This window comes from Euleptes europaea, chromosome 20 (assembly GCF_029931775.1).
Source record: "Euleptes europaea isolate rEulEur1 chromosome 20, rEulEur1.hap1, whole genome shotgun sequence".
Taxonomy (NCBI): domain Eukaryota; kingdom Metazoa; phylum Chordata; class Lepidosauria; order Squamata; family Sphaerodactylidae; genus Euleptes; species Euleptes europaea.
Genome location: NC_079331.1, coordinates 11,213,060 through 11,235,966, shown reverse-complemented (window position 1 = coordinate 11,235,966; position 22,907 = coordinate 11,213,060). Strand labels below are relative to the sequence as shown.

Here is a 22,907-nt window from a genome sequence, read left to right as displayed (position 1 = left end):
ATTAGTTTCTCATGAAGATCTAGAGAGCCACCTCTGGTTAAAAGCTTACTTGCCTGGTTTCTGCCTTCTACCTTTCTGTACCTTTTTTAAAAAGATAATATAGCATCAAAAGAAGAGTTATTGTTTCATGCCCAATACCACCTCCAGCTTTGATTTTTAAAAGCGGTTTTATTTAACCCGACACAAAGGCTACAGACTTGACAAAGCTACGCACTCAAAAAACATGCCTTCCCTTAAGTCAGGGGTGGGGAACCTTTTTTCTGCCAAGGGCCATTTGGATATTTATAACATCATTCGCGGGCCATACAAAATTATCAACTTAAAAATAAACCGACCAAGCCCCAAGCAGGCAGCTTTCTTGGGCAGTCCTAGCAGCTCCATCGCTAACAACTCTTCTGCAAGGGGGAAAAAAGGTTCCTTTTCTTGACAAAACGAACTCACATCCGCCTTGAATAGAGGCTATTCCTGTCAGTGGGAGGGGGCAGATCACCAGTCTTAGATCCTTCTGAGCTAGAGATCTGCCAGGACCCACGAAGGGCCAGACCAAATGACTTTGCGGGCCTTAAACGGGCCCCGGGCCTGACGTTCCCCACCCCTGCCTTGAGTACTGCTAGCTACCGTAATAAAGAAAATATATGATGAACATTTGCAAGACTGATTTACCTTGTACCATGAATTCTTCCTCATGTTCAGTCTTCCCATCCACATGTCAGACAACAACATTTGCGTGCACGTGTGAGCGACGAACGGGCGAAGCCGTGAAGACACTGCTAGCTTAAGGCAGGTGGAATTACTCCAGTTTTTCAGCTCATAAGTTAGCAACTTCATAGCCATGGTTTCGTCTTGCCGGAACGACTGTTCTAACAGCTCGACTGCCAGTTGTCCAAACTCACTGGGAAGGGAAAAAAAATCACACACAGATTAGAGCCTGTGGGTCGCGAAGCCTCTGAAAGTGGGTAGCGGGCCAGCCCCCTCCCCAATGGCTGCCCCCTGCCCGTTCCATTGCTTTCTTTTGTATTCTGGAAACCATGATCTGACCCTGGAAACAGTATCTTCCTCGCCATACATCCGTTCAGGGGTCCCCAACCATTTTGAGCCCGCGGGCACATTTGGAATTCTGACGTGGCATGGTGGGCGCAGCAACAAAACAACAGCCGCAGGAGGCAGGGCCGGCCACAAAACGATGGCCACAGCTTAACTTCAGTAACACAGTGCAGAACCTTGTGTTGTGGCGGCAGCTGCTGGCAAAGCAACATTTTAAAACATCTGCACAGCCAATCATATCTCTAACAGTCAATCAGAAGCTTTACTGGGCAAAAGCCCTACTTGTCCCTGCCCACATCCTAAAAACACTTGGTAAAAAGGTAAAGGTCCCCTGTGCAAGCACCGGGTCATTCCTGACTCTTGAGATGACGTCACATCTCGACGTTTACTAGGCAGACTTTGTTTACGGGGTGGTTTGCCAGTGCCTTCCCCAGTCATCTTCCCTTTACCCCCAGCAAGCTGGGTACTCACTTGGTGGGTGCCAGAAAAAGTGTTGGCAGGTGCCATGGTGGCTACAGGCATCACGTTGGGGGCTTCTGGCTTACAGGGTCTACTCACTCCCTACAACAACCCTATGAAGGGGGTTAGAATATACAGACTAGCCAAAAAATTACAGAGAGAGAGCAGAGTTTTGAATCTGGTCTCCCCAGTTCAAGCCCAACACCCTAACCACCACATATGATCTAGGTATGCTACCAATGTTAGGAAGAGGAGAAGGAGAAGAGTTGATTTTTATATAAGACTTTCTCCACCACTTAAGGAAGAATCAAACCGGCTTACAATCGCCTTCCCTTCCCCTCCCCACAACAGACACCCTGTGAGGTAGGTGAGGCTGAGAGAGCTCTGAGAAAGCTATGACTAGCCCAAGGTCACCCAGCTGGCTTCATGTGTAGGAGTGGGGAAACCAAACCGATTCACCAGATTAGCCTCCCCTGCCGCTCATGTGGAGGAGAGGGGAATCAAACCCGGTTCTCCAGATCAGAGTCCACTGCTCCAAACCACCGCTCTTAACCACGACACCACGGTGGCTCATGTAGCGAATATATCTTTCCCCAGGATCAAATTTAATTTTTTTAGAAAGTAAACTATCTGGGGGTGGGGGGAACAACCTGCAATTTAAACCGGTTGCCCAGGCTACGTTGAACAAGACAGAAGGCAATTTACTCGCAATACTGCTTGAGTTCTTCCGAGGTATCGTCAACAAGGTCACTTTGTTTGGCTTCGTAGGCCATGGAACGGTAGAGCTTGCAGGCCACTAAGGCTTTGGCCATGGACTCCTCCCCGTGCTGCCAGAAGAAGAGGGCCATTTTTTGCCTTTTCATTAGCACCGCCCAAAGCAGCAGCTCGTTAAGAGGATAAGGAAAGCGCCTCGTTTCCGGGTCATCAATATCTACTATGTCCTCTTTGGTTCTTTTCTTTTTTCCTTCTTCTGCAACGGTATCGCCCTTTAAAAAAAAATCAAACCGAAAGAAAATTAATTGAAGAAGAAGTTAGTTTTTATACCCCGATTTTCTCTACGTTTAAGGAGTCTCAAACCAGCTTATAATCACCTTCTCTACCACTTAAGGGAGAATCAGACTGGTTTACAATCTCCTTCCCTTTCCCTCCCCACAACAGACACCCTGGGAGGTCGGTGGGGCTGAGAGAGTTGGGAGAGAACGGTGACTAGCCCAGGGTCACCCGGCTGGCTTTGTGTGGAGGAGTGGGGGAACCAACCCGGTTCCCCAGATTAGAGTCTGCCGCTCATGTGGAGTGGGGAATCGAACCCAGTTCTCCGGATTTGAGTCCACCGCTCTTAACCACTATACCACGCTGGCTCTTTGGATTATATGGAAAAGGAAATGTTGGCCCATGGTTTCAAACAGTGATACTCAGTGGCTGAAGAGCTGCATACGGTTTTTTTGACATGCTACCTGTGGTTTTTCTGAGCACTGCTTCCTGATGTGGCATCTGCCCCACGCTTCAGGGGAGAAAGCCCTTGCCTGGTGGGGACTGTGGCTGGCAGGCGAGTCCCACCAGAGGCGTGGGTATGCTGCAAGGTTCCCTGAGGTGCAGGCCTCATGCCAGTGATAGAAGTAAATGTGGCTCTTTGGGTTGGTGATAATTATGAATGTTGCTCTCCCAGAGCTGCAGAACGAGGACCACTGGTTTAAAGAGACGGTCACAGCACAATTTAACGTGGCAATTAAGGAGGTAAAGTTAGTCCCCTGTGCAGCACCAGGTCATTACCGACCCATGGAGCGATGATGTCACATCACAACGTTTACTAGGCAGACTATGTTTACAGGGTAGTTTGCCATTGCCTTCCCCAGTCGTCTTCCCTTTACCCCCAGCAAGCTGGGTACTCATTTTGCCGACCTTGGAAGGTTGGAAGGCTGAGTCGACCTTGGGCCAGCTACCTGAAACCGACTTCCGTCGGGACTGAACTTGGGTCGTGAGCGGAGCTTCGACTGCAGTACTGCAGCTTACCGCTCTGTGCCACCGGTTTCTCTGGATGTGCTAATTAGGGACCAGGAATCAAAAACAAGAACAACATACAGAAGATTTGTTTTTCCATCTTATGAAGTTCGTTGGTTAAAAAAACACATGAACATCTGAAGCTGCCATACGCCAGTCAGCCCAACTAACTCAATACTGTCTGCTTCCAACCATCAAAGGCTCTTCCGAGTCTTGTAGAAAGAAAGGTCTTTCCCAGTGCTGCTACCTGGGATCCTTTAACTCCTAATTTAACTTGCTCCTAATGTTTGCTTTAATTATACCTGGAAGCATCTGCCTTCAAAGTTTGTTCTCTACCACTGCAATATGACTACAATCCCACCCCCACCCCCACCCCCCAGCTCTCTGGCACATATAATGAGTTTGGTCTATATATTCCGTTCTAAAATAAAGTTAAATTATTTCACCCAGGCAACTGAAATTTCCCAACATGGAAAGCTGATGTCTGTGACTTCTAAAATCTTTTTCCATAAATGAACAGATGCAACTATGTTTGCTTCTAAATCTGCATTGCTCATTCCAACTTTACTATTCCTTAAGGAGCATGGCTGAAGACCAGTTCCCAATTTGATTCAGCCACCCCACTTTCTGAGCTTTCAGCTACAACGGACCAGAATGCTGTTTCCGCTTCTTGTTCTTGGAAAGCATGATGTGATTTTAATGGTACCCATGATGGGTTTTTAATGGTACCCATGATGGGTTTTTAATGGACCCATCTTTGGCTGAAGAGTGTTTATAAACTCTCCAGTGTGAACTGATGGTATGGTCAGATGCAGATGTATTTCATGTATTTTGCAAATGCCCATGTAATGTAAATTTCTGAAAAACGGATTCTGGAAACCATAGGTGAAATGACAGGACATGTTACCCCAGACAATCCAGAAACAGCACTTGAGATATTTGAAGAATATGATTGGAAGCCCTGATTACGAATTAATTACATCTCTTTTGACAGTAGCAATAATGTGTGAAGCACAAGCACTGGAAATTGCCATTTTCACCATATATCACGGACTGATCTAACAGAACCTGGTTTGTGGTTTTACTATGAAAAGAGCCACAGAAAGCACACAAGTGCATGGAAAAGTGAATTTATTTACTGGTCTCTGGAATAGTTAACTGAATTATAACAAATGGCAACATGAATTGACCATACTGTTATACTGAAATGTCTGATTTTTAAGAAAGTAACATGTGCTATTTAAGTAAGTCTCTGCACACTGCCAAGAAAATCTTGAAAAGGCAAAAGCCCTGGGTCCCCTATTGCTAACTGATCTTCCCCAAAAGTGGTACCATATGGTGTGTACTCATACCTTTGGTTTGTAAGGCTGCGCAGTTTTGATGAAGTGGTTATGCCGCATTTTCTCTTTTTTATCTGCCCTGTTACCAAAAGGTTCGTGGTTTTTACGTAACTGAGGGGTGCCGCTTGAAGTGTTTCGGCCAGACCGCTAAAAATTAGAAAAGGGGAGGGGAGACACATCCCGAAATCCTTTATGTTACTTCAATTTGCTAAACTTAAACTCTAACGTTAAACCAAGATGGGGGGGGGACAACAAATTAAATATTAAACTGAAATTACCTGTAAACAGCTGATAAATGAAGCTTAGTATAGGGATTAAGGACATGGGCTGTGAGCAGGCAAAGCGCCTAGTTCAATTTCACGTCAACTATGAGTTCACTGCCTGACCTTTGGAAAACTTCCGTCTCCCAGCCTCAGCCCCCCATTCTGTAACATGGAGGTGGGCTGACATTACAGAGTTGTAAGTTTTGTTGAGATAGTGAATGAGACAGGCTTTGAGTAACATCCCGCTGACTTTGATAGGAGAAGAAAAGAGTAGGAGTCCAGTAGCACCTTAAAGAGTAACAAAATTTCTGTCAGGGTATGAGCTTTCGTGAGCCACAGCTGAAGTATCTGAAGAAGTGAGCTGTGGCTCACGAAAGCTCATTACCCTGCCAGAAATTTTGCTAGTCTTTAAGGTGCTAGTGGACTCCTACTCTTGTCTACTGCTAGTGACAGACTAACATGGCTACCCATTGCGATCTATTTGACAGGAGAGTTAAGACTGCCCTTACATCTCTCCCATCAAAAGCAACAGGACTTAAAACCCCTTTCCCTTCCCTTTCTGTCCCCTGCTCTCTTTCCTTTCCCTTTCCTTTTTTCCCCGCTCTCCCCATCCTTCCCCTTTTTTTCCTTCGGTGTTTTCCCTGTCCTCGTGTCTTCTGTCCCCATCCTCCCCCGCCCCCTCAGACTGACACCCTCCCTAACATGGAGAAGTTTTAGGTGCCATCTACATAACATATTGACTTACAGCCCATTCCTGAAAATATGGTGCGCGGAGACGGCGGGGAAGAGGCGCAGTGAAGTCAGTTGCCCTCCAGAAGACTTTTGGCCCAATTCTCAGGAATGGGCTGTTAGTTGTGATTTTAGACTGTATTTTAACTTTTGTATTATACGACATATACCTACATGATGGTATAAATAAAATTTATTATTATTATCATCATCATCTTTGGCTAGAGTGGCCTTCTGTATTTACGCTGCATGTTTCCTAAGTACTGCTATTACAACTACACAGCAGTTCAAATAAAGTACAACTTGCACCCCGTCCCCCAGCCCAAAAAAAAACCCTTCTAGAGATTTTGAGGGAAATTCTCTTCTCGAAAGTTAACTCTTTCACGTTATGCAATCTGGATTGTTGGAAGTCTTAAATACACTGGAGACGGTGAAACACTACATTATGATTTTGTGCTTTCAGAACTAAGAAGGCCCCTTACCCGGTTGCTGCCGCTGAGGCTGTTGTATACCACTCTGAAGCGCTTTCTCGTATAGGTGCACCTGTAGGTTCCTCCCATCAAATATTCAATCACGAGCCCCACGTCAATCAAAGTGAGTTTGTAACCTGGAGGAAGGTTTCCCTGGGAGCGAGACAATGTGAATCTAGGACACCTGAAACCATTACGCCTCCGCCCATCATTTTCACGCGCGTGTTATCAAAAAGAGCAAGGGAAATCAATGGTACGCAGCCTCGGGGACACCACAAACCCATTTTACCCTAACGATTAAACAGATGGTTTACTCAAACATAAGCCTCCTCCCCCAAATAAAATGGAACGTGCTTCTAAGTAGGCGTACACAGTATGGCAACCCTGATCCACAATTTATCATTTCACGGACATAAAAGCAGTAGGCATTCATAATTTCCAGCCTACGTTCAAAAAAGTAAATTATGCTAAAACAGCACTTTGAGGGAGAGGAAGAAATTAAACCACTATGAAGTTTTCCATCATGGTTACTACAAAGAGTAGTTAAAACTCTTTTAGTAACATTATTATGCCCTGACCTGGATGGCCCAGGCTGTCTGATCTTGTCAGATCTCAGAAGCTAAGCAGGGTCAGCCCTGGTTAGTATTTGGATGGGAGACCACCAAGGAATACCAGGGTTGCTGTGCAGAGGAAGGCACTGGCAAACCACCTCTGTTAGTCTCTTGCCATGAAAACCCAAAAAAGGGGTTGCCATCAGTCGGCTGCGACTTAAAGGCACTTTACACACACAACATCATTATACCGGGGGGGGGGGGAGGGAAGAGATTTTTTAACCTTTGGTCTCCTGTTTAAGTGTGCCTAAAGCTATTAAAGAGTTTTAGCCACCAAAAGCCATACCTGTTTAACATCTCGAACAAGGTGAAACAGCGCTGGATTAGTTGGGCCTTGTTTCTTGATGAGGAGAGAAGAAGAACGCAGACTTTTAGATACTTTGAGACAATGCCACAAAAACGCCAGCGGTATAAACAGAACATATCGCACGATGTATTCAAGATACTCTAAACTATCCATAATAACTTCTATTAAATAGAGATGCGCTCTCTTGGTACTGTACCCCTTGCTTTTTAAGTATTGCACTGCCTAGCTGAAGTTATCAGAAGTAATACTTCAAGGTCTTTCATCAGCAGGCATTAGACGCAGAAAAGTCCTACACAAACATGACAAATAACTGGTCTTTTAAATTAATATTAACCTCTGTGTTGTATTTTCTGGGAGTTCAAAACAATTTCCCACCTTTCCCAGTCACATAAGGGAGGTCATAGAAGAAGACACAAGTAAGGAGCCTCTAGCAGGAAAAGCTCCTCAAACATATTTCCCTCATTTTTCATCCTTCAACTGTTTGACACACACACACACACACCCCGCAAAAAAGAGGCAGTGATAACTGCCAGGGATTACTTGCACAATCTAGAAACGAGAGACCAAAAAGAAGATGTGCAGCAACATTAAGCGAAGTGTCTCAAATAATTTATTTTACTTCAGCTTCTATCTTCAGTAAAAGCTTAATCTGGAATTCACTGCCAGTGGACGTGGTGGCCAGAAGCATAGATGGTTAGGCAGATTCATGGAGGATAAGTCCATCAATGTCTACTAGCCATAGTGAGGGATAAGGAACTTCAATATACAGAGGCAGACAACCTCTGAATACCAGTGCTGGGAGGCAGTCTCAAGGGACGGCCCTGGTTTCCCAACCCAGACTGCTGGCCCTTCAGGGCAACTGGTTCACCACTGTGCAAAACAGGACGCTAGACTATATGGACCACCAGTCTGATCCAGCAGGGCTCTTCTTAAATTCTTGCGTAATATGTGTCATGCAGTTTTTATAAGCATGTTCAAGACTTCCTGGACAGATCATACAGGATCGCCATCGATCTCTTGAATACAGGACACAAATGTTATCTTCCAATTCCTGGTCCGTCACAATGGCTGCTGAATGACATTTTTCACCTCACATTCTGTAAGTAAAGGTCCCCTCTGTGCAAGCACCGGGTCATTCCTGACCCATGGGGTGACGTCACATCCCAACGTTTCCGAGGCAGACTTTGTTTACGGGGTGGTTTGCCAGTGCCTTCCCCAGTCGTCTTCCCTTTACCCCCGGCAAGCTGGGTACTCATTTTACCGACCTCGGAAGGATGGAAGGCTGAGTCAACCTTGAGCCGGCTACCTGAAACCAACTTCCATTGGGATCGAACTCAGGTCGTGAGCAGAGCTTGGACTGCAGTACTGCAGCTTACCACTCTGCGCCACGGGGCTCCTTCACATTCTGTACCGTTACTTATATTATTGTTTCAAAGTACAACCTCCCCTCTCTCATGCCATTTTTCCCAAACAATTACTCGAATCAGTTTCATGCAATATTTTACCTGTTAAGCCATTCCCCATCGCCATGAATGCTCTAACCACATAAGAATGTTTACATAGCAGAAATTAGAAACACGCACCACGGCGAAAGGGTATCTTTCAAAAGAATTTGCTGTCAACTTACAGTGTTGTAGAGTTCTTCCAGTCTGGGAATTGTAAGAAATTTGTGCATGCTCACTCCGTTCTCAATAAGTAGTTTCACAAAGGCAACTCGGTCCATCACAAGGGCATCTAACATAGCCTGCTCTAAAGATCCAACCTGAAGTCACAAGACCATAATCCTTGTATTAAAATTAAATGACATGTCGCTAATGAGCTGTGGATCCCACAGACTGGGACGTTCCCAGCTTCGCCTCCCCCTACAGTTCTGAGTGAGCCCTCCCATCCCAAGTTTTGTTCCTGGAGGTCAGCGGACTGTCAGGAAGACCGTAGGGGGCCAGCGGAGGGTCTGCCATCAAACAAATTGAATTTACATAACTGAATAATATAGAGTAAAAGAAGTACAAAATACAATTAAAATTTAAATGCTTAAAAATGGGGGGGAAATGCAGAGGTACAAACCTCTCTTTAGAAAGGATCTGCTTATCAGGAATAGGACCATGTTATATCTGTCCAAGATAGATAGATAATTTATTTACGGCCCTTAGCCAGAAAAAACAAGATTATATCTGTCCAATATTATAAATCCTGAATATCGCAGAGCCTTTACGCTTCTTCGGCATAACGCCCTGCCTTCCAAGTTCATAGAAGGGATATATAATAAACGACCATTAGAAGCACGTAGAGGCATATGCAAACAGGATGCTCTTGAAACCCCTGAACATGTGCTGTTTGAGTGTAAATTATACAATCATATCCGCACAGGTTCATAGATTCCATTATTAGTGGACTTCCCAGATCTCTGAGAAAACAACCTTTAGCGCTCCTCTTATCCGACACAATAGGTAACTTATCTGCTTGCATGGCCAGATTTGCTTTGTTAGCAATGAAAATAAGGCAAAGATAGTTTAAGTCTATTCAACAGCCGAGGAAATAGAGAATGTGGAGGGTCTGCCACAGAAATCTCCACCCCCTCTTCTGAAAACTTAAGCGCCCTCTGAATCTTCGGAGCTCTGAGGATGGATACATACCAATCAAAAAAGTCTGAAAACTAAGCAAGGAAGCACATAAGCAAAAAACGTCACGCTCTCCAAACAATGAAATTCAAACACCACTGAAGACTCAATAACTTTTACTCAAACGTTTTACTAAAATATTCAAAATAAAACGCACGGTAGTTCAGAGAGCGAGCTGTGAAGCGGAACCCCCACGTCCCATTCTTCTCAGCTCTGCTCTCGTCATTCGCAGGAGCAGACATAATATCTCCTTCCTTGCTGCAATTAGTTAGGAAAAAAAGTTTAGTCCAAAATGGGAAGGGCGGGGGAAATTGGACATCGACATGGTTACAATCCGGCAGCGCTCATTCTGCCCGGGACCTGTGTGGTGTAGTTATAAGATATTAAAAAAAAACCTCTCAGCCCTGAACAGGGTTGCCAATCTCCAGGTGGTGGCCGGAGATCTCCAACTATTACAACTGATCTCCAGCCGATAGAGATCAGCTCCCCTGGAGAAAATGGCCGCTTGGGCAATTGGACTCTATGGCATCAAAGTCCCTCCCCTCCCCAAACTTTGCCCTTCTTAGGCTCCGCCCCCAAAACCTCCCGCCGGTGGCGAAGAGGGACCTGGCAACCCTAGCCCTGAAGCACTCTGGGTGATTTGTGCGCAGTCACTGTTCTTGGCCTAACCTACCTTGTAGGGTTTTGGGGAACATAAAATGGGGGAAAGGAAACCCTTGTATACTGCCTTGAGTTCCCTGGAGGAAGGGGAAGATAAAAATAAATAAAACAGCAATACACAGAATTGTTTAAAAGGTCCAATTCCTACACAAAGCTTTATCTACAGCATTAGCAGGCTGCTTCTTAACTGTAATTTTGCTTCTTCCATCACAAATACATACCAGCCACTGTTGCCCGTACACAAAAACATGATTTTTGGCAATGTCCACTCTGTCCCATGCCAGGGTAAGGACAAGCTGGTCAAATGCGGAAGCGTTTGTGCCTAAAATAAAACCAACGAAACACAGAAGGCAGATCTGTACTTTAAACAGCTCATCTGAACAATTTTCACAAGTACCACTTTCTTTACCCCAACTAGAACACAACTTTTTATTATTATACTTTATCAACAGAACCAACACGTTACACGTCCATCTTGCAAGGTACCCTATAATAAAACACTGCAGAAAAATTATCTCAGTTCGGAACAATTAAAACTTAAAATGCGCAATTGGCATTTTCTCCCTAATTTAAACAGATGTTGGCATTATTATTAAGGACGAGCAAAAAGGATGGATGCGTGTGTGTGCATTTTCTGAAAAAGCACCTGCCAGGTTCAAAAAATTCCCTCCTTTTCCACAACGTTTCAGACAGCATGGAGAAAGGGAGCCAAAGCGTTCGCTACTAGCCTCACTCGAAAGCATCTTTCTGACACTGGCAACAGCATGTTTTTTTCTCATGTTCATCAGGTGAGAGCAAAAAACAGCTGGGAATCAGGGTTCTCAGCAACAAAAAGGTACTGTTAAAATAAAGGACAAACTCAGCGGCAGATGCTGGGTGGGGAATGAAGCAGCAGCAGAAAAGGCCACCAAGTTCAACCCCCCCCCTCCCAATAAGGCACATACCTTACCTGTAAGGGCCATCGCTGCTGCAAACATTCATGGACCACATGCTGGGCAGTCCTCATTATTTATATGCTTTTGGGGGGGGGTTTACTGACCTTTTAGCAGCGCTGTAAGGATTGCAACATCGATATCTTGATGCTCATCAGACCCAATATGGAATACGGTGATCTGCATTGAACCATGTTTCACATTAGAATTTTTGTATATTTTAACAGCTCCTCAGCATAATACACTATTATATTTCTCAACCAAAGTAACCTTTTTAAAAAGGTGGACGAACTGGAATCTAAAAAGCAGAAACTGCCTGTTTTTATTTTATTGAGGGAACTTCTATTCTGCCTTTTGGCATAAGAAGCTCTTGAGTGGCTCACAAAATTTAAACGACAAAATGCAATCTAAAATACAAACTCACACACGAACTACATTAGCATCAGCAGAAACTTACAGCTAACAAAAATGAAAAATAAAAATAAAACAGCAGCATTTAGAAGAGAAACAGCAGAACAGAAAGAGTGGAGCATCATTAAACAGAAATCACAACATTATACGAATGCAGCATAGCAAATATTAAATGTTAAGACAAGAGAGAATTAATAAGAACTCACAAAAATCAAAAAGCAAAAAACACAAAAGTATATAAAACAGCAAAAATACAAAAAATACAAAAGCATATAAAATAGAAATGTGGGAGAGGGTGAGACATTTACAAACAGCCTGAGCAAAACAAATATATCTTTGCCTGGTGCCAGAAGTTCAAGAAACTCAGCACCAGGTGAACAGCCAAGAAGACAGCGTTCCACGTAAGAGGTGTTAACAACTGAGAAGCCACGGCTTCTTCGTACCGACCAGCCTCACTTCAATTATTGGAGGCAGACGGAGGAAGGCCTCCAGTGAGGATGGTGCCTCTCAAAGGATGGGCAGGTATATACACACGTTTAAATCAATAAACCCTTCATTCACTCACACAGTTAAGCACTTACGCCCTATAGATAAACAGAATAAAACACACTTCACTGTTTCCCAGACTGCACCTGAAGTCCTTTATCTCATGTACTTGGGTTACAAAATGGGAAACCCAAATGCTAATTCTGACTTCAATACGATAACCCAGCTAGACATTTATTCCACAACTGATTAGAAAAAGCAGGTTTATGACTACTGGTAACTGCTGAAATTTTTTTACCTTTTGTATAAATGTATTTGGGTGGGACACCACCAAGGAATAGCAGGGTTGCTGAGCAGAGGAAGGCACTGGCAAACCACCTCTGTTTAGTCTCTTGACATGAAAACCCCAAAAGGGGTCGCCATAAGTCGGCTGCGACTTGAAGGCACTTTACACACACACACATAAATGACACATGTTTTTACTGGCTAATGCTGTATCAATAAGGCGGAATCTGACTACTGGTAAGGAAGACACTCTGAGATCTAAAGGGCTTCTTTAGGTCAGGCCAAGGGCCTGAACTCAACCAGTGAGATCTTTACTCCCTACCCCCGAAAAACGGGTTGCCAGGTCTCCCCTGGCCACCGGAGGGGGATGAGGAGGTAGAGTTGCCAGATCCAGGTTGGGAAACTCCTGGAGATTTGGGGATGGAGCCTGGAGCAGACAGGAACCTCAGTGGGGTAAATGCCACAGAGTCCACCCTCCAAAGCATCCATTTTCTCCAGGGGAACTGATCTCTGGAGTCTGGAGAACAGCTGCAATTCCTGGGGATCCCCAGGTCCCACCTGGAGGATGGCATCCCTACCAAAAACCAACATGCTGCATCATACACCACTTCTGAAAAACTACTCTGGGTTTGACAAAATGAAGAGGAGGGGGCTGCCGTTCAACAAGGGGACTGCTACTCGAGAAACACGAGTCCGAAGCGTGCTTGGGTTCATAAATCAAGTTGAGCAGATCTTTTAGATGCTGGCCATGATCCCAAGTACAAAAACCAAATTTCAGCAGTTGACAAGAGAAAAGGCAAGCATCTTTTTTTAAAAAAGGACTACATTTGACCTGCAGACAGAAGATTTGCCGTGGGCCCAGAAATAAGTCAAAGCAAACCAAACAAACAAACCAGGCTGCGGCTGTTATTTTTTCCACATGGCTGGTGGGATTCCTCCTCATTTTCAAAGCATGTATGGAAGTGTGCAATATTCCAAAAGCGCTTGCTGCAAAATGGCAAAAGCAGACTGTGACTTACAAGTTCTTTTTTCTTCATGCACTCCAGCAGTGTCTGGAACAAGTGAACCGCCTCGCTCTGGCCAAAATTAAAGGTCTTTTTGATGGTTGAAATTATTTCAGGTTCTGCCCCATCAGGAATACTCCTGAGAAAACCAGAAAGCTCAGTATTAAATCATAGAAATATAGTATATTGCTTGGGGGAAGGAGAGCTTGAGGCAACACCAAAACAAAACCCAGCCCTCCAGAGGATGGGATTCTTAGCCAAAAACACCTCTCAAGGAAGTGCTCTTTGCTTTACAAGAGTGAAGTATTCACGCCAGACGTTTTAACAGGCTCACCCTCCTTCTTCTGTTTGCTTATGGACGTAAGCCAGGATGTCTGCGGCTCTGCCCGTCCCCTCGCAAACCACCACCGGCACAGGAGGACTTTCCTGAAGGTACTCCAGAACAGTGAGGATAACGTTGGGACCACCTTCAAATATGAGTGCCACCACAGGGACACCCTGGCCAATTCCTAAACCAGACAGGTAAAAGAAAATTAGGCATATATATTTCGCATACACAGTTCTTGGTCTTAAAAAAATTAGAAGAATCCCACTGTTTACTTAAAGGCCAGCTGATGTATCCATTACTTGTGCTCAGGGCATTCAAAGAAGCAGAGTTAACTATCAGGGATGCACATACTCTTCAGTTAAAACACGAAATCAACATTTTACATTCAAGCTAAGCTAAATTCTAGGACAAGAAAAGCTGAATTGCAGCCTGGAGCACATCGAAATTAAGGAAACGCATATAGTTTCTCTCAATCGTTTATTCTGCCGTTTCCATTATTTTGCATAGATTTTCCTTCCTCAGCGACCAGCCGTGGCAGAAAGTATCAGTGACCCTTAGACCACTGGGATTCTTATTCACTGAATGTGGAATACAACTGGTTTTCAGTTCAAGGTAAGTGAATTTTACTTAAACTGTTGCAGAAAACGGGGGTTCGAAGGGGGGAAAGAGACCCAGAGATCGTTATCAAGAAAAACAGTTTTATTTGCAGCTGGACCCAGCTGCCTTAGCAAGCAAAAATGACTGGGCCCGAACTGTACTGGGAAAAACACTTTTATCCCAAATCCATGTGTTGACAGGGCATGACAACATTCCATGCCTATCTGGTTGTTTTACATAGTCTGGAGCCTAAGAGCTCCAGCAGCTCTATCCAGTTCTGTTATCGTTCAGCCTGACTTCTCCATGACATTTCCCCTACTAACTTAGCACATACACACACACACACACACACAGAGTTATCCTGCCCAGCAACAAGCTATTCCCTTGCTGTCTTAATACATTTCAATACATTTACAGAAAGGAAAAGAGGTTATCACAAACTATTAAATCAAAATACTTAAGTGGATCCTCCACATTCAGAGGAAGTCTATCTTGCGGTCTCAAAACTGCAGATACTAATCTTCACTATTTTAACCTCCCACAATCCATATAGGTAAACAGAAGTCAGAAAGCTAATATTCACAACACAATTAGGGCTGGGAACTTCCTGGAGATTTTGGGGTGGAGCCTGGGGAGGGTGGAGCCTGGGGAGGGAAGGGACCTCAGCAGGGTATAATGTCATAGAGTCCACTGCCCAAAGCAGCCATTTTCTCCAGGAGAACTGATCTATGTAATCTGGAGAACAGCTGTAATTCTGGGAGATCTTCAGGCCCCACCTGGAGGTTGGAACTCTACAACATAATACCAGGCTCAACGTATTCCCTTCAGTTGCACAAACAAGTTAAAACGCTGAGCAACAGACATTTTTAAATACCGCTAATCGTGCCCAAGGTCTGAAGTGCGGTTTATGCCTGATGAAGACATAATTAAGATGCAGCCAAGTCAGCAGACACACAAACAGAACACAGAAGCTGTAAACGTGTCATAACGTTGCACAGTAAAAATGTAGCCCATAGGTACAATAAATACAGAAGACGTAAGCACTGAACTCCTTCTCCTTGCCACCGGCTTCATCAAAACAGATCCTTTGTTTGTTAAGAACATTAGGTAGTAAATGTGCAAACAACGTAGAACAAAATGATGCCTTTAACACTGAACTACTACAGATGACCAGAAGCTCTGAAAGAAGTCAGATCTTCCCATCAATCACATACAGGTACAAATTCACAATTACTTCTACCACCACCACCCCAAACAAAGAGGGGGTTCAGGCACTGAACCCGTGAAGCTGCCTTATGCTGAACCAGACCCTGGGTCCATCAAAGTCAGGATTGTCTACTCAGACCGGCAGCGGCTCTCAAGGGTCTCAGGCAGAGGTGTTTCTCATCACCTACTTGCCTAGTCCCTTTAACTGGAGATGCCGGGGATTGAACCTGGGACCTTCTGCATGCCAGGCAGATGCTCTACCACTGAGCCACAGCCCCTCCTCATGGGCATTACATAGCACAATAAGAACCAACAACTTGCTCTTCATCTTCCCTGTGCATCTTCGTAATGGCCCAAGCCACCTCAGGGAGGTCAGTTAGAGGAGTTAGGCTAGGTTTATACATTCAGTAGAACTACAGCTTTTAACGGACTTTTCCACTTTCTGCTGTAGGTAGAGAATAGTTTCCTATGTGAATGCTCCCACTCAAAAAATAATAATAAAATAATAAAATAAACAAAGACAAATAGCATATCAGGAGCAAGAATAGCTAGAACCCTTCTCCAGTTAGCTATTTCTCTAGGTGCAGGGCCCACTCTACAAGTAGAAGTCAAACAATTAATCCCTATCCAGATTGGCCAGTGATCCTGGAGGGTTGGGGTTTTTTTTGCCATCTTGTGGGCATGCAGTAGGGGTCACTGGGGGTGTCGGGGGGCAGTCAGCTGTGCAGGAGGGTTGGACTAAATGTCCCTGGTGGTCTCTTCCAGCTCTATGACTCTATCTTGCCCCCTGCTTGCAGTGACACAAGCATTACCACCTCACCATCCCTTTCTTAGCTGCGGGTCTTTCACATTTCAACCAATCAAAACAAAACAAAGCAATGTCACAGCCAGGCTTCACGCCCACATACTTGCATGGATCCTTTGCAAATTGATAGTTTTTTCCAGTTCTCTTCGAAGTTTAACTTCTGCCCCATATTTTCCAACTGTTCCATCGTCCACCAGGATGAAATGGGAATGAAGGTTGTTTAGGACGTTTAGTTTACTCAACGGATTTAGCAGGGTTTGATATGGGGCAACCACCTAAATGTCAAAACGCAAAACCCCTGTAAAAATCCAATCTTCAGGAAAGTGCAAGGTGAAAATAAATCTGAATTGCTTCAAATATCTGTCAGGCTTTAAAATGCCCCTTGTGTCTGCTTACTGCCCATTTTGTTTATCTGTCAGCTATGGTTCTCTGCTTTGTTCCTTTGGAAAGGAAGCTGCACTACTAAAACTGATTTCCCCCCCTCCCCAAATGGACTACTATTTCTACAATATCTCAATGAAGGCAAAGTATATTGGTTTGATACAGGTATGCCGACATCCATAAGAACATAAGAAAAAGCCATGCTGGATCAGACCAAGGCCCATCAAGTCCAGCAGTCTGTTCACACAGTGGCCAACCAGGTGCCTCTAGGAAGCCCACAAACAAGACGCCTGCAGCAGCACCATCCTGCCTGAGTTCCACAGCACCTCATATAATAGGCATAAGAACATAAGAAAAGCCATGCTGGATCAGACCAAGGCCCATCAAGTCCAACAGTCTGTTCATACAGTGGCCCAACCAGGTGCCTCTAGGAAGCCCCCAAACAAGATGACTGCAGCAGCACCATCCCACCTGTGTTCCACAGCACTTAATATATTCAGCATGCTCCTCTGATCCTGGAGATAATAGGTATGCTTCATGACCAGCATCCATGTTAACTAGTAGCCATGAATACCCCTCTCCTCCATGAACATGTCCACTCCCCTCTTAAAGCCTTCCAAGTTGGTAGCCATCACCACATCCTGGGGCAGGGAGTTCCACAATTTAACTACATGTTGCATGAAGAAATACTTCCTTTTATCAGTTCTGAATCTCTCACCCTCCAGCTTCAGCAGATGACCCACCATTCTAGGATTATGAGAGAGGGAGAAAAGCTTTTCCCTGTCCACTCTCTCCACACCATGCATAATTTTATAGACCTCTATCATGTCTCCCCTTAGCCGCCTTCTTTCCAAGCTGAACAGCCCTAAGTGTTTTAACCGCTCCTCATAGGGCAGTTGCTCTAGTCCCCTAAACAGCCAGTTTGGGATAAGCCCTTGGCACAGGAGGTATGAGGAAGGTCTCTTACTGTAAAAGGCACACACATTACAAGAAGATTCTTTACCACACCAAGCCCAGCACGCTACAAAATTGGACTTAAATTCAGATCAGCGCCTTAATGCAGTTATGAAGGATTCATCACCATCAATTAGGAGTGCAAGTGCAACAAATGGACCAGCTTACATCTCTCCCAACGAGGTCATTTCTGTTTTCAATTGCTCCCCATGAAGGTATTCCAATAGTGCAAATCTTTCGAGATGATCGAGAGGCATGTTCCTTGAGGGCATCACCGACATGTTTTGCGACACCTGCCCAGGAAACAAGGAGTATCACAATAACATTATGGCCTATCAGCACAAACAGGTCATCTAGCCCAGAGTTTCCCGAACTTTTTGAGTCATGGAGCACTAATTTTAACCTAGCACCTATATACTAATAGGAGCCGCGCGGCGCAAAGTGGTAAGCTGCAGCACTGCAGTCCAAGCTCTGTTCACGACGTGAGTTCGATCCCAACAGAAGCTGGTTTCGGGTAGCCAGCTCAAGGTTGACTGAGCCTTCTGTCCTTCCGAGGTCGGTCAAATGAGTATCCAGCTTGCTGGGGGTAAAGGGAAGATGACTGGGGAAGGCAATGGCAAACCACCCAGTAAAACAGTCTGCCTAGTAAACTTTGGGATGTGACATCCCCCCATGGGTCAGGAATGACCCGGTGCTTACACAGGGGACCTTTACCTATATACTAAACCGAACGACAATAGAATTTTTCTTTCCAATCTCTTCACAGAGCACTAGGAGATGCCTTGTGGAGCACCAAGTACTCCTTGAAGCACAGTTTGGGAACCTCTGATCTAGACCAATCCACCATCCCAAAACCAGGAATGTCAATCAAATTGTCTTCAAAAGACAGGCTTTCCATGAAAACCTCCTAGGAAGGTTGGAGAATCCCCCCCTTATGACAGTTCTTTCCAGTTCTGGCCAAATGTCCCTTGCCAGTAGGATGTTTTTGTGAACATGTTTCCTGTAATTTAAGCCCACTACTTCTACCACTGCTGCATACAAGAAGCAGTTATTTTCCTCCTTTAAAATTCTTGGTAAAAACCCTGCCAACATGACCCCCCTGACCTTAATTTCCCAACCTAATCACACACTGTTCTTTCAACCTTTAAAAAACACACACACACACACCAAACCCCTTTCAAAAAGTTTGACTGGAAGCTGATGCGGTCATGACGCATCTTAATTAAGGCATTACACGAAGTGATGTTCTTTGCGAGAAAAACACCAGAATATTGTGCCAAATATTGCATGCTATTTTGAGCAGTGGCGGCAACACCCAGGCTCAATTAAAAGGTATCTATTGATAATGTTGAGCCACATCTAAAATTGTAAAAAACAACACATTTTAGCTCATTCTGTGTGTGGAAGATACAAATACGTAAACACTAAGGCTGAGATTTGAGCTTTATCTCCTAATCTCACCTCTGCTGTCCAGGTTCTCTGGATACACTAGCCACTCCAGGCATTGTACCTGTTTTAATGGAGAATTTTCTGCTTGAAGACAAGGATCGCACCATCTCACATACATTGGCAAAGTTTTGCTATATTGCTACCAGAATACGGAGATCGTTGTTGCAATGTGAAACAGCTCGCTAATTATACTGTTGTATGATTGCGTACTATGTTCAGTTCAGTTCAGATACCTTTATTGGCATATCCAACATTCATCCAAGTACAGTAAGGACATAACATAACTTATTAAAAGGAAGAGCCAATTGCCATCACACCAACAAAAAAAATAGCCACAATTTCTATGATTTTAGGGTCCTGGTTATTAAGAAGGGTGAGAACCTTTGAACAGTTAGAAAATCCCTTCAACTGAATCAGACTAGTATTTAAGAGTTTTAATAGTAATCTGTGATACACAGGGCACCGAAGAAGAACATGTTGAATAGTTTCTGTCTCTTCCATAGAGCAAGGACACAGTCTATCGGGAAGGGGGACACCAGTATAACGGCCAGTTAGTAAGGCTGATGGTAATACATTAAGTCTGGCTAGAGAAAAAGCCCTGCGCATTTCTGGAGTATACAGCTGATATAAATACGTGGCAGTTTCACCAGATTTAGGGAATATTCCATGGTGGAGAGGTGAGCATGTCTTAGCAGCAGTCTCATATAATAAATGGAGCTCATGTTGAAGTAAATTGGCTCTTATAACTGAAACGGCCGCAGATTCAGTAAGTAGAAAAAGGGAATCTATAGTGATGCCGATGGACCTTATTTTTGATTCTATATAAGAGATGATTACGTACTATTGTGACTGTTTCTTTTTTTTTATTGTTATGCTGGTCAATTTAATAAATCTAACCTAACTTGTGAGAGAGGGCGATTCATACAGCAAGGAGACCGAGCCAATTTATATGCACCTGTGATATCCGGATACAGAGTCAAAACATTACCTGTATTCACTCCTCCAGTTAAAATCCACGCTCCTGTTGTCACGGCGGCTTTAATAAGGCCTTTGCCAAGCAACTGTTTGATGCGTGGGTGAAGCTCGAATTTCTGCATCCCTCCGTGAACGGAAATAACAAGCTTGGGCAGTTCCATCTGCCATTCTTTAAGCATAAGCTGGAGGATGGCTTCGGGTTTTGTATCATAGGACAACCGCACATACTAACAATGGAAGAATTGGGAAGGGTTAGCCACTTTAACATACACAATAACGAAAACGTAACTCCCACTTTCGTGAAGGATGAGGATGATGTGCAAGAATAAAACAGGTGTTCTTCCCAAATTCATATTTTCTAAGGGGAATTTTTCTGCGATTTCTGCTCTAAGATTTTCAACAATATGTTTGAAAAACTTGGATTTTAATGGCTTGTCCACTTCATCATATCTTTCTGTCTGTAAATATCACAAAAAACACTAAAAATCCAAAGCACATTTACTAAAACAGAATGCATTAAGCTCACTGGAGCATACTGGCTGTTACCGCACTAGGTATTCCCAGCGATGTATCAAGAGTTTGGAAATGTTATAAAAAACATCGCTTTAAAAGAGTTTTTGGATGCCACAGTTAAAAAATGGTTGGAAGACGTCTTCACAGCTAAAGGGGCCAAACAACGTGCAAACAGTATTTTTTATAACAGTTTCAAACTCTTAATACATCGGTGGGAACACACAGAAAGTGCGAACAGTATTTTTTATAACATTTCCAAACTCTTAATACATCGCTGGGAATACCTAGTGCGGTAACAACCATTGTCAAACAAAACGGTTCAGAGACAAATTATGGCTTCTGCAAACCAGGAAGTAACAAAAGGGTGGGCTGTGGCCCAGTGGTAGAGCATCTGCTTGGCATGCAGGAAGTCCCAGGTTCAATCCCCAGCATCTCCAGTTAAAGGGGCTAGGCAAGTAGGTGATGGGAAAGACCTCAGCCTGAGACCCTGGAGAGCCACTGCCTGTCTGAGTAGACAATACTGACTTTGATGGACCAAGGGTCTGATTCTGTATAAGGCAACTTCATGTGTTCATGTGAGAACTGAGGAGGGCGGAGAATAGTTGGTTTTTATATGCCGACTTTCTCTACCACTTAAGGGAGACTCAAACTGGCTTACAATCGCCTTCCCTTCCCCTCCCCGTGAGGTAGGTGGGGCTGAGAGAATGTGACTAGCCCAAGGTCACCTAGCTGGCTTCATGTGCAGGAGTGGGGAAACAAATCCAGTTCACCAGATTAGCCTCCGCCGCTCATGTGGAGGAGGTGGGGAATCAAACCCAGTTCTCCAGATCAGAGTCTACCACTCATGTGGAGGAGTGGGGAATCAAACCCGGTTCACCAGATCAAAGTCCACCACTCTTAACCACTACACCATGCTGGCTCTTTAATGTTTTGTGTGCTACACTGTGGTGGCCTTCGATCACAAACAATATACTTCTATCGTATCACTTGAACATTATCCCAAAAGCACTCACCCAAGCCTGGGATTGGGTGACAAACAGGAGTGGGGCGTTGGGACACTCGAAACCTACCTTGGCTCGGTAAGAATGAGAGCCCCCTTGGAAGTTAATGACGCCAAAAGCATCCGTCGGGCTCTGTTCTGTATGCTTTTCCACCGACCACTCTTCCAGTTCCTGATTAAAGTTTTCACCCAGTTTCACATCGGAATACTTCATGGCAAGGCTCGCTGTGAAGCAGGCGTGTTGCCGGACCAAGCGGCCGCAGCAGCACCTGCAGAGAATCGTCACAGGCCAGGGTACTAACGTTATTTACTTCGAAGTATCCACATGCCGCTTTGTCAATTTTAGTCGCTGCAGGCAGCTCACGTCAAAGCAACAATATGCAACAACATTAATGAGCAGCACAGAATTTTAAACGCGGCAAAGAAAAACCTCAAATCACACACACACACACACAAACAGCAAATAACCACAGCTGAAAAAAACAACACAGAGCCAAAAATAAAACTCAGCCAAAAGAGGATGAAACTGAAAGGTTTTCACCTGGAACCTGAAAGCAGGCAATGAAGATGCCAGGCGGACCTCTCAGGGATGTGTGTTCCAGAGGTAACAGCACCACCACTGAAAAGGCCCTGTCCCTGGTCACCACCTGTCTCACTTTCATTGGTGGGGGGCATCTAGAGAGGACCTCTGAAGAAGCGAACAGGCAGATTCATACTGGTGGAAACAGCCCTTCAGGCATTTTGGGCCCAGACATTGTAAAGGTAAGGTAAAGGTCCCCTATGCAAGCACCGGGTCATTCCTGACCTATGGGGTGATGTCACATCCCAACGTTTCCTAGGCAGTCTGTGTTTACGGGGTGGTTTGCCATGCCTTCCCCAGGCATCTTCCCTTTACCCCCAGCAAGCTGGGTACTCATTTGACCGACCTCGGAAGGATGGAAGGCTGAGTCGACCTTGAGCCGGCTACCTGAAACCGACTTCTGTTGGGATTGAACTCAGGTTGTGAGCAGAGCTTGGACTGCAGTACTGCAGCTGACCACTCTGCGCAACGGGGCTCCAGATGTTGTAGGGCTTTACAAAAA

The 22,907-nt window shown here is 44.6% G+C and overlaps 1 protein-coding gene across 1 annotated transcript in view; it reads right to left on the bottom strand.

The window, feature by feature from the left end:
• TRPM7 (transient receptor potential cation channel subfamily M member 7) overlaps positions 1 to 22,907 on the bottom strand; it is an 81,085-nt gene that overhangs the window by 29,951 nt on the left and 28,227 nt on the right. The window contains exons 4-17 of the mRNA XM_056865681.1: positions 21,896 to 22,094; positions 20,326 to 20,539; positions 18,057 to 18,181; positions 16,657 to 16,828; positions 13,952 to 14,126; positions 13,633 to 13,756; positions 11,539 to 11,611; positions 10,721 to 10,821; positions 8,849 to 8,983; positions 7,201 to 7,254; positions 6,316 to 6,456; positions 4,854 to 4,988; positions 2,209 to 2,489; positions 664 to 892 (exon numbers count right to left, since the gene is read on the bottom strand). Coding sequence (XP_056721659.1) covers positions 664 to 892; positions 2,209 to 2,489; positions 4,854 to 4,988; positions 6,316 to 6,456; positions 7,201 to 7,254; positions 8,849 to 8,983; positions 10,721 to 10,821; positions 11,539 to 11,611; positions 13,633 to 13,756; positions 13,952 to 14,126; positions 16,657 to 16,828; positions 18,057 to 18,181; positions 20,326 to 20,539; positions 21,896 to 22,094 — 2,158 coding nt within the window. The remainder of the gene's footprint in view (positions 1 to 663; positions 893 to 2,208; positions 2,490 to 4,853; positions 4,989 to 6,315; positions 6,457 to 7,200; positions 7,255 to 8,848; positions 8,984 to 10,720; positions 10,822 to 11,538; positions 11,612 to 13,632; positions 13,757 to 13,951; positions 14,127 to 16,656; positions 16,829 to 18,056; positions 18,182 to 20,325; positions 20,540 to 21,895; positions 22,095 to 22,907) is intronic.